At 34.7% G+C, this 12,500-nt stretch overlaps 1 protein-coding gene across 1 annotated transcript in view; it reads right to left on the bottom strand.

Moving 5' to 3' along the window:
- Window positions 1–12,500, bottom strand: part of LOC144978468 (glutamate receptor ionotropic, kainate glr-3-like) — a 65,996-nt gene that overhangs the window by 9,904 nt on the left and 43,592 nt on the right. Inside the window, exons 14-20 of the mRNA XM_078924582.1 lie at window positions 11,629–11,748; window positions 10,165–10,323; window positions 7,143–7,245; window positions 6,376–6,566; window positions 4,805–4,908; window positions 1,887–1,972; window positions 1–796 (exon numbers count right to left, since the gene is read on the bottom strand). The exon at window positions 1–796 is cut by the window's left edge and continues 139 nt beyond it. Coding sequence (XP_078780708.1) covers window positions 624–796; window positions 1,887–1,972; window positions 4,805–4,908; window positions 6,376–6,566; window positions 7,143–7,245; window positions 10,165–10,323; window positions 11,629–11,748 — 936 coding nt within the window. The 3' untranslated portion in view covers window positions 1–623. The remainder of the gene's footprint in view (window positions 797–1,886; window positions 1,973–4,804; window positions 4,909–6,375; window positions 6,567–7,142; window positions 7,246–10,164; window positions 10,324–11,628; window positions 11,749–12,500) is intronic.

The raw sequence follows: 12,500 nt of genomic DNA, 5'->3' as shown, positions 1-12,500 counted from the left end.
TATGTTATTTAGAAAGGTCATTCTTTATCTTCATCTAGCTTTCTTTCCTTTGATCATCCCAGAAGTTATCAACTTTTCTATTCCGTCTCTTCTCCACACATATCCCAGAAATCGTAACTGCCTCTTTCTGATGGTATCGATCAACATCCTTCCCTTTCTAATCTTCGCCAACACTTCCTCGTTCCTCCTTGAAATAATATAGATTGATTTAAATGACCGCCATCTTGGCAAAAAATTATTAAACCTGGGACTTTGAGAAGTTTATCCAGAGTACGGCAGTTAACTGGTTAAAAGGAATAGAACCAGTTTTCACAATAGATCACAAGTTGTTGACATCCATTAAAGCACGAGATTATTTTTTAAAAAGATTTTATTTCTGTTTCTCATTGATTGTTCAAGTGTATAACACATTGCAGACCAAACAGTTTTCGCCAAGAGAGCAGTAGAAGCAATGCAACTCGGACATGGAATAAATTTCTATCGAGTCGTATAGCTGTTTCTGCTTTCTAGGCAAAACCGGTAATGTATGATGGAAGGCTAGAATAAAGTGGAATCCCAGCGGTAAATAAAGGTTTAATCATCATCTGATTGGTTTAATTGAATAATAATAATAATACGCGTAGTTAGCAAGGCGTGCCCACATGATCCTGTCCAATAATATTAGCGTTGTTGACGCGATTCTGTTCCTTGTGTTGACGATATCTTCTATACCGTGTTGTAATGGCAAAAGTGATCTTTTTGCTTATAAATAAAATGGCAGATACGCTGACTCCAAACAAAGACACGATGAAGACACCTGCGATGACAAAAGAATGGTTAAACGGTGTGGTTAAATGATACAAGATATTTGTTTGTGGCTGACAACATGCTTAAAACGGTTATTTAACTTTCAAAAATAAACAGACAAGAATAACAGCCCCCCCCCCCCCCACCCTCCCTAAAAAGCAAAAATAGATTTTTAAAAAATAAACAAACAAAAAATAACAAAACAAAACAAAGCAAAAAAAATAAACCCCCCAAAAAAAAACAACAACAAATAATAATAATAAAAAACCCCCAAACAAAATGAAAATTATAAAATACTAAGTTAACCTCTTCAAATAATGACGTTAACTATCAAATAGGTCCCTGAAAGGAGTAAGGCAAGTGGAGCCGGAAAATACTTTTGGTTATCTCAAACAGGTCAAGGTACTCTTTCACTTCTGGGTGGGCAGAGGAGTCAGAGAACAATCTCTATTCTTGAGCCGAATCTGCCTGAGTTTCTTTTCATAATATTTCAATAAAATACTGGGAAGATGAACTTGAAATGATGGAGATTGTCGTGTTTGCAGGGTTTTTTTTTTTAACAGGGGGTTATTAAGGATGTTTGTGATGGATATCTCTAAAATGGATGACATAATTATATATAGATGAGAACTGGAATGATATTGGTGATGAATACGACATCTTGGACGATGTGTAAATTATGATGATCAAAATGCCACCCCTCTTATGAATACGATAATTAATTATGATAATTATGATGATAATGATGATGCTTCTGATGACCGAGACAACGACGACAACGACGACGACGACGACGATGATGATGATAATGATAATGATGATGATGATGATGATGATTATGATGATTGATGACGACTACGACGACGACGACGATGATGATGATGATGATGATGATGATGATGATGATGATGATGATTATGATGATGATGATGATGACGACGACGACGACGACGACGGTGATGATGATGATGATGATGATGATGATGATGATGATGATGATGATGATGATGATGATGATGATGATAATATAGATGATGACGCGACGATGGTGATGACGCAGATGGTTCTTGCTAGATGGTTAAACGTTACAGCATCATTACCTAGGGTGTGCTTGACACCGAACTGTGCTTGGTCCGCTGTCAGTTTCCCTTTCCCGAGCTGGCATTCTCTTTTATCATCCCACCACCTGTGGTGATGAAACGATCATTTTCATTATATAAAAAATTGAGCTTTATATATAGGGCAATACCCACTAAATGTGCTCATAGCGCTTTACAAGGGGTCCCTGGTCAACAGCAACATTGAACATGTAGGACGGGACATGACGCATGTTAGGCGATATTACAATTTTTCGGACAAAGACAACGCTGTTAACGTCCATCCAGGTACTCATTTTACACCTGAGTACGGTGAGAGAATGTGAGTAAAGAGCCTTTTCCAAGGACTCAACTATGCGCCGAGCGCGAGGCTCGAGCCCAAGACCTTCCGATCCGAAAGCGAGTGTCATACCACTAGACCACATAACCGCACAATTACTATTATGGAATAGTAAAATTCGAATGAACAATTTTTACAAATGGAATAACAGTGAAGTCATTCAGCTCTTTGTCATGTTGTTGTTTTTAGACAGTCATTTTAACGATTAGTTCTCACTAAATTCTCTCAACCAGACTATGAACGTTAAAGGTTATACACACTATTGTGTGTTGGTACGTTACATCCGCCTGGCGTATGTTGTGAATATCTCACCTAAACGCATAGCATCAATTTGTGAACACAATAACAATCGTCACAGTTTACCAGATGTCTTGGATGGAGAAAAAAAAACTTCAGCGTTTCATAGAGCGCAATATTAGGATAATTTCTATGATCAGGATCAATAAATTATTTGTTTTTTAAAAATCTTATTTCCCCTATATATGCTCAAAGCACTTAAATGTTCTTCACAAGCAAACAGTAACACTTTATATATGGGACAAAACATGATGCCTTGAAGACGTCATCTAAATATTTTTTCGACAGAGATAAAGCTGTCACTGGCTTGTTACTTATTTTATACATGAGTACGGAAAGCAATTTATAAATGTGAGTTGATTATTTTTTTAAACTCATCTATGTGTCATGAGAGCGTGGCTCGACTGAGAGTAGAAGTTCGGTGGTTAGAGTCTTACCACAAGACCAAAAAAAATAAAGCATTTATATAGAGCAATATCCACTAAACGTACTCAAAGCGCTTTACAAAGGGTTCCTGTCCAACAACAACAACGCGTAGAACGAGACATGACGCCTGTTAAGCGATATTACAATTTTTTTTCCCGAAATAGACAACGGCCAGGTATTCATTTTACAACTGCGTACAGTGAGAGGACATGAGTAAAGAGCCTTTTCAAAGGACTCAACTATTCGCCGAGCGATGCTCGAACCCAGGACCTTCCGATCCGAAAACGAGTGTCATACCACAAGACCACATAGTCGGATGAAGAAACAAAATAGAAGGAGACCATACGCAGTCTTCTGAAAGAAAAAATGTGGAACACTGCATTTGTCCTCTGTTGGTCTAGACAACGAAGACTTGTTAAAAATAATTAAATATATTATCACCATGACAGTGATAACAATATTAACATATTATAAGGATTGCAAAGACGCACACACACACACACACACACACACACACACACACGCGCGCGCACGCACATATTCATTTGTTATGTATAAAGGGAGAGAGAGATATTAGGGAGAGGGAGATTTTGAGGGGGGGGGGGGGGGGGGGGGGTAGGAGAGAGAGAGAGAGAGAGAGAGAGAGAGAGAGAGAGAGAGAGAGAGAGAGAGACAGAGAGAGAGAGAGTCACACATACACACACACACACACACACACACAGAGTCAGAGAGAGAGAGAGAGAGAGAGAGAGAGAGAGAGAGAGAGAGAGAGAGAGAGAGAGAGAGAGTTCAGAAATAGTATGGTTAAGATCATTGTTGAAACAAACAAAAATAGCAAAATCGTTATTTATACTTGTGCTCTCTTCTGTACTGCGTACTTGGAAAAATCACCAATGCTTCCCTGAAGTTCTATGTTTGAAAGTTTTTGACAAGATGTAGTCCTTCAGAGACATTCGGCCGATAGAGCCGAAGTTTATCCCGGTTTCTTTTACTTGCTATCCTTTGGATAGGACGCTAGTCTATCGCAAAGTACTTTCAACCAAATCTAACAGACTTAGCTACTCATTCACTGCTGGGTGGACAGGGGGGGGGGTAGAAAAAAAATCTCGACTGCACCCGGGATCGATCTCGGTCCCCTTGCGCGTGAAGCGAGTGCTCGCTCTACCAACAGAACTATCGGGACCTCCTTTTGACAAGATGAGGGGCATTATAAATGATCGATATAATTTGAAGGACTAGTTTTCTGGTTAAAATGTGCTTTTTTTCTTCAGAATCATCGACAATATGGCAACCCTACTGACGTGATTTGGGATATCAGACTTACAAATAAGTACACGTCGCAAGCTAAAGAAACAATTTTTAACATTTATAAAGTGCAATATCAACTAAAAGTGCTCAAAACGATTTACAAGGGGTCCCAGGCCAACAGCAGCATTTAACATGTAGGACGGTACATGACGCCTGTTAGACTTACTTGACATGCCTTTTGGCTCCTGGCGGAGCATAGAGCCTCAACAGCAATCTTCAATTTTCTTCTGTCCTTGGCACAGACCTTTGCCTCACTACAGGTAAGATTGGAGACGCTCAAATCTTGTTGAAGACGCCTGTTAGGCGATATTACAATTTTTCTGACAGAGACAACGCTGTTAACGGCCAGGTACTCAATTTTACACCTGAGTACGGTGAGAGAATGTGAGTAAAGAGCATTCTCCAAGGACTCAACTATGCGCCGAGCGAGGCTCGAACGAACCCAGGACCTTTTGATCAGAAAGCGAGTGTCATACCACTAGACCACATAGCCGCACCTACCCATTAGTTCAATATATAGGAAGTAGAAATGGCAAGATTTTTGGCTTACTTTTTCTTTAATTTGGCGAGAAATCCAGATTCTTTTAATTTTAGAATTGCAACGTTGATTCTCGTTTTGAAAGGTGCTCCGGCCATCATGCCTATACCATGCTCCTGTTAGAGGAATAAAACATATTCGTTTTGTGTCTTACGTAATCATAAAACTAAAAGACAGACTTGAAAAAGATCTATAATAATAATAATAATAATAATAATAATAATAATAATAATAATAATAATAATAATAATAATAATAATAATAATAATAATAATAATAATAATAATAATAATAATAATAAAGTTTATTTGTATAGCGCCCAATCCCGTTGACAAATCAGCTCTAGGCGCACAAAATTGTAAAGCATCAATAAAAACATTTTTGTACCCATTTATACAAGCTCGCGCGCGCGCGCACACACACACACACACACACACACACACACACACCCTCACAATGACACACACATTCACCAAAACGTTTATATGCATAGAGAGACGAAAAATATCTGTTAACATGAATTATTGAATAAAAATCATATCAGGACATTTAACAATAATGGCGGATGAAGGGAGATTATAATATTAGTATATCTAGGTGTACATTTTAGCAGGTCTGATAAATGAATGCAACTTTGGGCTTGATTTAGAGTAACACTGTTGTAATGGACAATGTTTTTAAAAAATAAATGTAAATATTGAGATTTTATATAGCGCAATATCCACTAAATGTGTTCAAACAAAGGGTCCCTGGTCAACAGCAACGCGTAACATGTTGAACGAGATATGACGCTTGTCAAGCGATATTACACTTTTTTTCCGGCCAGAGACAACGCTGTTAACGGCCAGGTACTCATTTTATACATGAGTACGGTGAGAGAATGTGAGTAAAGAGCCTTTTCCACGGACTCAGCTATGCGCCGAGCGAGGCTCCAACTCGATCCGAAAGCGAGTGTCATACCATTTGACCACATGGCAGCTGCACATTTTGTGCTGAGTATTTTCATAACAACAAGGAGACCATAACGATTTGGGTTATCAGACCTACAAATTAGTCCACGTCGGGAAAAAAAACCTTTGCTTTTGTAGCCCGATAAATTTGGAAAATCTTCCCCAAAGATTTAAGCGGCAAATGAATTTAACCCTTTTAAATCTTACCTGAAAAAAAAAATCAATTCTAACTGCAAATAATGTGGAGGATTGAAATGACATTTATATATATATATATATATATATATATATATATATATATATATATATATTATTATATATATATATATATATGTGTGTGTGTGTGTGTGTGTGCTTGTGTGTGTTTGTGTGTCTGTGTCAGTATGTGTGTGACTAGGCATTCATTTGTCTGCACGAATACAAGTGTGTATGTGCTCGAATGTATCTTTTTATTTAATTTATATCTAATTCCTAAGCTAAAACTTAAAAAAAGAAAGAAGCTTTTATGCGTGTACGACAGTGAGCTGGCTGTCGTTTTATTAAAGAACACAGTATGTGCTATTGGGTTAACAGTTAACAGTGCCTATACTGTGTTATTAAAAACAACGACAATGTGCTACTATGAATACATACCTGTAATAATATGGGAGATCCAATTGCCATTGTGGAACAATTTCTGTTCTGTGCCCCCTCATTGATAAGATAGTCAAACACAAAGGCTGCATTTTTATCTTTGACGACTTTCGCTAAACCATGGGCGGCATCGCTGACCAAACCTCCCCTTCTAATTCTACTCCACAATTGTTTATATTCACTTTTTGTACCTGAAAGTAGAAATTCCTTTATGAAGTAAAAGGTCATTGGTTTTCTTGGAGGACATCCATTTTTGTTTTTTGTTTGTTGTTTAGCTTTGTTTTGTCAAAACTTTGCCCTACCTTAGGGTTTCCCGATAGCTCAGTTGGTCGAACACTCGCTTCACAAGCAAAGGGACAGAGATCGATCTCGGGTGTAGTCCATATTTTCCCCATGACCCCCCCCCCCTCCCATCTTGTCCATCCAGCAGTGGTTGGGTAGCTGGGTCTGTTAGATCTGGAGGAGAGTACTTTGCGATAAACCAGCATCCTATTGAAAAGGTAGTAAGCAATTGCTATTGTGCAAAACAGACTTGGAGGAGAAGCCTTCACCAAAATTTTGTGCGTCTCCAATCTTACCTGGAGTGAGTCACAGGTCTGTGCCAAGGAAAGACGAAGATGGAAGAGTGCTGTTAGTTGAGGCCCTATGCTCGGCCAGGAGTCAAGTAAGTCAATTGCTATTGTCCGTTTAACGTCTCCATGGTCCTAATGGCTCTGAAGAACTACAGAAAAAATAATCGATTTTTCTCGTGGATATAAATTTCTTACCTTTTTGAAAAAATGCTTCCGTGGCGGTATGTCTTACTGTGTAAACACTCATAGTACGAGATGATGCCAGGGATTCAAAGGAATTTACAGTCTCAGCAAATTTCTGACAAAGGAAAATTTGAACTTCAAAAAGATTGAATTAACTATAAATCAATGAGCAATTGTTAAGTAAAATCTATATAGAGCATGCGCTAAACACTGAATTTTTATTTTTTTCTCTTGATATTTTTTATTAATTGAAATGTGCATTAAGCATGGTATTAATACGCTTTATAATGCACGTATTCATCATTTTAAGATCTATTTATGGCTTAGAGTATTGAAAATGACGTATGCGTGTGTATATGTATGTGTGTGTGTGTGTGTCAGTGTGTGTGTGTGTTTGTGCGCGTGTGTTTTTGTGTCTGTGTCTGTGTAAACAATTGAGTTAGTCTTGAAATCGAACAATAAAATCAAGGGCAATAATTCTTTTCAAGAAAATATCACATAGTTTGAAACGCACTTATCTCTCTTTGACCGCTGCAAATTGTTTAAAGTGTTTGGCAAAAAAACAAACAAAAAACCCCCCAAAAAACGCGAGTTCGCAAACAATAATAATTACATAATTATTTCCACGATACCAGGGTATTGTCATAATCACCTACCAGATCAAGCTTTGCTCTAAATACGAACGACTCTCATCTTTGCCCTGGTACTTCTTGAGGCGTATAATGCTCGTCCCCCCCCCCCCTTCTCTCTCTCTCTCTCTCTCTCTCTCTCTCTCTCTCTCTCTATGTCTCTGTCTCTCTTAAAATGGTATTACTCTTTTTCATCTACATATTTGAGATAAATTGTGCGCCTTGTTTTGATATTTCGCTTAGTAAAGAAAGTTTTGAATAAACACGTATTCTATTTTTTTGTCATTTCAAAAGAGTTAGTTTTTAAAGGTCGCAGATTCTCAAACTAATTCAGATAAATCTGTTTACTGTTCCCGTGTATTTGATATTTACATTTACTGAAACAGTGAGACATGTCAATTTTTATGGTATGATAATATAGTATTTGATTTATGTTCACAGTATTTTCTTTAATAGTTCTTATGTCGGTGAAAAGCCTGAAAGGGCTTATTGATTTTAAATTAGATTTTATTAAGAAAATATACATAATTAATTTATCAAATTTTTACTTTGATGTTTTGTTGTCATTGTTACTAGTTGGTGCTATGCAGACCTGACGACTTGAAATGTTAAAAATTCGTAGTTTTCAGAGGGATGAAGTAGAAGTCACTATGATTAACTTGACAAATCGATATCTTAATAATAATAATACTCATAATAATAATAATAATAATAATAATAATAATAATAATAATAATAATAATAATAATAATAATAATAATAATATAATAATATATATTAATAATAAAAATGATAATAATAATAATAATGATAATAATAATAATGATAATAATAATGATAATAATAATGATAATATAATAATAATAATATAATAATACTAATAATAATAATAATAATAATAATAATAATAATAATAATAATAATAATAATAATAATAATAATAAATAACCATAATAATAATAATAATAATAATGATAATAATAATAATAATAATAATAATAATAATAATCATAATAATAATAATAATAATAATAATAATAATAATAATAATAATAATAATAATAATAATAACAATAATGCTGAAAACTTATATAGCGCTATAACTCCGAGACACCAGATTCTAAGAGATTAAAATCTTACAGTTAGCAGTATTAAATGTGTCTTCAAAACCCTGAATAGATGCTTTGTGGCACCAACGTTCGTTTTTTAATCACAGTGTATTGAATCAAAATGTCAATCTATTTCTGATGTTCAAGTCAAAAATTCGTATATTATGAATTTTTCTCAGGAGTTGGCAGGTCTGTTTATGTATAAAAGATCATGACTTGTATACATAATGTGTATTTTTTTACCAACAATAAAGGTGCAGCTATGTGGTCTTGTGGCTCGAGCCTCGCTCGGCGCATACATGAGTCCTTGGAAAAGGCTCTTTACTCACAATGCTCTCACCGTACTCAGGTGTAAAATAAGTACCTGGCAATTAACAGCGTTGTCTATGTGGGAAAAAAATTGTAATATCGCCTAACTGGCGTCATGTCTCGTTCTACATGTTACATGTTGCTGTTGGTCAGGGACTATAAAGCGCTTTGAGCACGTTTAGTGGATATTGCGCTATATAAAAGCTCAAGTTTAAATAATGTATTCATTCATTCATAGTCTAGGCTCTATCGAGACTCATAAAAGATTAGCGGTGTTTTGTTTTTAAATGATTTGTTTAGTATAACTCGAACAATGATATTGTAGATCTAGCTGATAATGTTCCATTTACATAATAAGCCTATAAAGCTTGATAAGAAACCTAATGTTCCTGTGTACAAATAAAAATGTGAAAAGATAAGTCATTTTTCTTCCTTTATTTTACTATACATTTTGAATCTTACATCTGTGTTTTATTTCATCTTTTATAAGTCATTTTTCTTCCTTTATTTTACTATACATTTTGAATCTTACATCTGTGTTTTATTTTATCTTTTATGAGTCATTTTTCTTCCTTTATTTTACTATACATTTTGAATCTTACATCTGTGTTTTATTTCATCTTTTATAAGTCATTTTACTCCCTTTATTTTAATTTTCATTTTAAATCTTACATCTGTGCCTAATTTGTCACTTTGATATAATAATGATAATAATTATTATTATTATTATTATTATTATTATTATTATTATTATTATTATTATTATTATTATTATTATTATTAATAATAATAATAATAATAATAATAATAATAATAATAATAATAATAATGATGATGATGATGATGATAATGATGATGATGATGATGATGATGATGATGATGATGATGATGATGATGATGATGATGATGATGATAATAATAATAATATTTCTATAGCGCCTTTCGCCTAAATCTGAACGCGTTAAAATAATTATTCTGTATACAAACCTTTGTCGTGAGAAAGGCAGCCATGTTTGCCGTATAACTCGACACGGTGATAATTACAAAGAAAGAAAATCCAATGGTGAGAATTCTCTGGGAGACAGGGGTAGGTACAAAGTCTGAACCCCTTTTTAACATGGTGCCTATCGTAAACCAGATGGTTTCCTGAAAATACATGTCATATCATATTATTAACATGAAGGGTTACATAGTTCAAATATCTTTTATTACGTCGTTATGTTAGCAGATATAAATGTCTAATAGTTAATCTAAACATAGGACAAATTTATAAAGTTAAATACAGTTCATAAAACGGCGGACATTTGCAAACACGATAATTTCACATCATGAGAAGAATTCTTTCATTAACCTTTAGATCTATTTTGTCTCTCTTTTCATTTTTTTTTTTCACTCATTACGTGAGTAATTTCATTTTTATCTCTGATCTCTATCTAGACGTCTATAGTTATAGATTAAAAAAAAAAGATTTTTATTAGGAAATCGAAGTTAATTTATGATTTCTATCAGCAAATTGCCTCAGATACACCTTTTAACCTTGATCAACGAACTCCGTTGTCAATATAACCCGGGATGTTTGCTGATTTGATAAAAAGTCAATTTTTTGTTCTTGTTATCAAGCATTTACAAATCTGCCGTACTCTGGAAAAACCCATATTTAAATATTTGGACAGAAAACTCGTCCTTCAAATATCGACCGACTTAAATGACCCTTAGCTTGGCAAAAACTCTCAAACCTGTGACTTCGCGAAGTCCCAGGTTTGAGAGTTTTTGCCAAGATGAGGGTCATTTAAATCGATCGATATTTGAAGGACGAGTTTTCTGGCCAAATATTTTAATATAGGTTTTTCCAGAGTAGGCTACAGAAGAAATGTCCTTCCATCATCAAAATCACATTTTTCAATTTTGCACATAATATTGTATATTAATGATTTGAAACTCGAGTGTTGATAGGAAATATCATACCACAATTCTTGACTATTACACTCATTTGTTAGATACAAAAATAATTATTTAAAACAGCGATATGTACCTATTATTGTAAAATTTACAACGAACGTTAGTTACATAACTTTTTAAAAATAAGATTGATGTATGAAAGTTACACCGAGCATTCAAAGGTTTGTAAATCATATAAACTTTTAAATAATGCGATAGGATATATCTTCATTAACTCACTCAATCCTAACCCCGACTAAATCCGTAGTATACCCGTTGTTACTTTTACCCCATGCCTATTTATTATATTTTTCTAAGACAAATTATAGGCGTAGTATCAAAGATAATATTCTTAATTTTTACATATTAATGGTAGTCGAATAAATCTATTCACATCCTCATTTTAAATAAATTTTTTTTCTAATTTTGAAAAGTAGCAAAAATCTCTAGGATTGAGTGAGTTAAAACATAATATAGATTAACATGTAAATTATCTGGTCAATGAGTGCCTACCTTAAATGTGAATTTGCGAGCCTCACCGTTCCAATAGTCCAGTACAAAATAGACAGATGAAACGATGGTCAGAGCTCCCAAAATGGCTACCCATAGTTGGAGGGAAAACGGTTTCATGAACTGATGAATAGAGAAATAAAATAAGTAAACGAAGGTATAAAAGGACAGAAATAAAGGAATAGATAATATAGGAATACCCGAAAGAAGGAATTAGAAATATGGAGCAGGTGAAATCAAGAACCCATCAACACCCAAATCAGGAGGTGGAAATGGAGAAGGGTTGACCATACACTAAGAAGACCAAGGAGCAATGTCATGTCACCCGCCAGTCCCTTGAGTGGAACCCTCAAGGGACACGACAGGTGGGGCATCCAAAACAGAAATGAAGGCGATCACTGTCAGAAGACAGAGGACAGGAGTCGATGGCGGACGCTCGTAGAGGCACTATAATAATGATAATGATAATGATGATAATATTTGGTGTCGAATTGCCACAAATGTAACGAATTGAAAATGAAATGAATATGTTTATGTTGTGTATATAGCATGCGCGAAAGAAAGAGAGGAAGAGAGAGAGAGAGAGAGAGAGAGAGAGAGAGAGAGAGAGAGAGAGAGAGAGAGAGAGAGAGAGAAAATAAGTAGGAGTGAAATATCTGGTCAATGTTATAGTTATCATATAACGTTATAACAAGTGTAACTAAATGACAAATTGCCATATTTATGGACAATAAAGAATTATTATTATTATTATTATTATTATTATTATTATTATTATTATTATTATTATTATTATGTTCCACAAGGAGCAAAGAGGAAGTCAGTCAAGAGAAAGAATGATTCATTAACCAATTAGCTGCCGTACTCAGAAAAGA

This window comes from Berghia stephanieae, chromosome 8, assembly GCF_034508935.2.
Source record: "Berghia stephanieae isolate SIO BIC M18660-M18661 chromosome 8, UCSD_Bste_1.3, whole genome shotgun sequence".
Lineage (NCBI taxonomy): Eukaryota > Metazoa > Mollusca > Gastropoda > Nudibranchia > Aeolidiidae > Berghia > Berghia stephanieae.
This window is presented reverse-complemented; position numbering and strand designations above follow the sequence as displayed.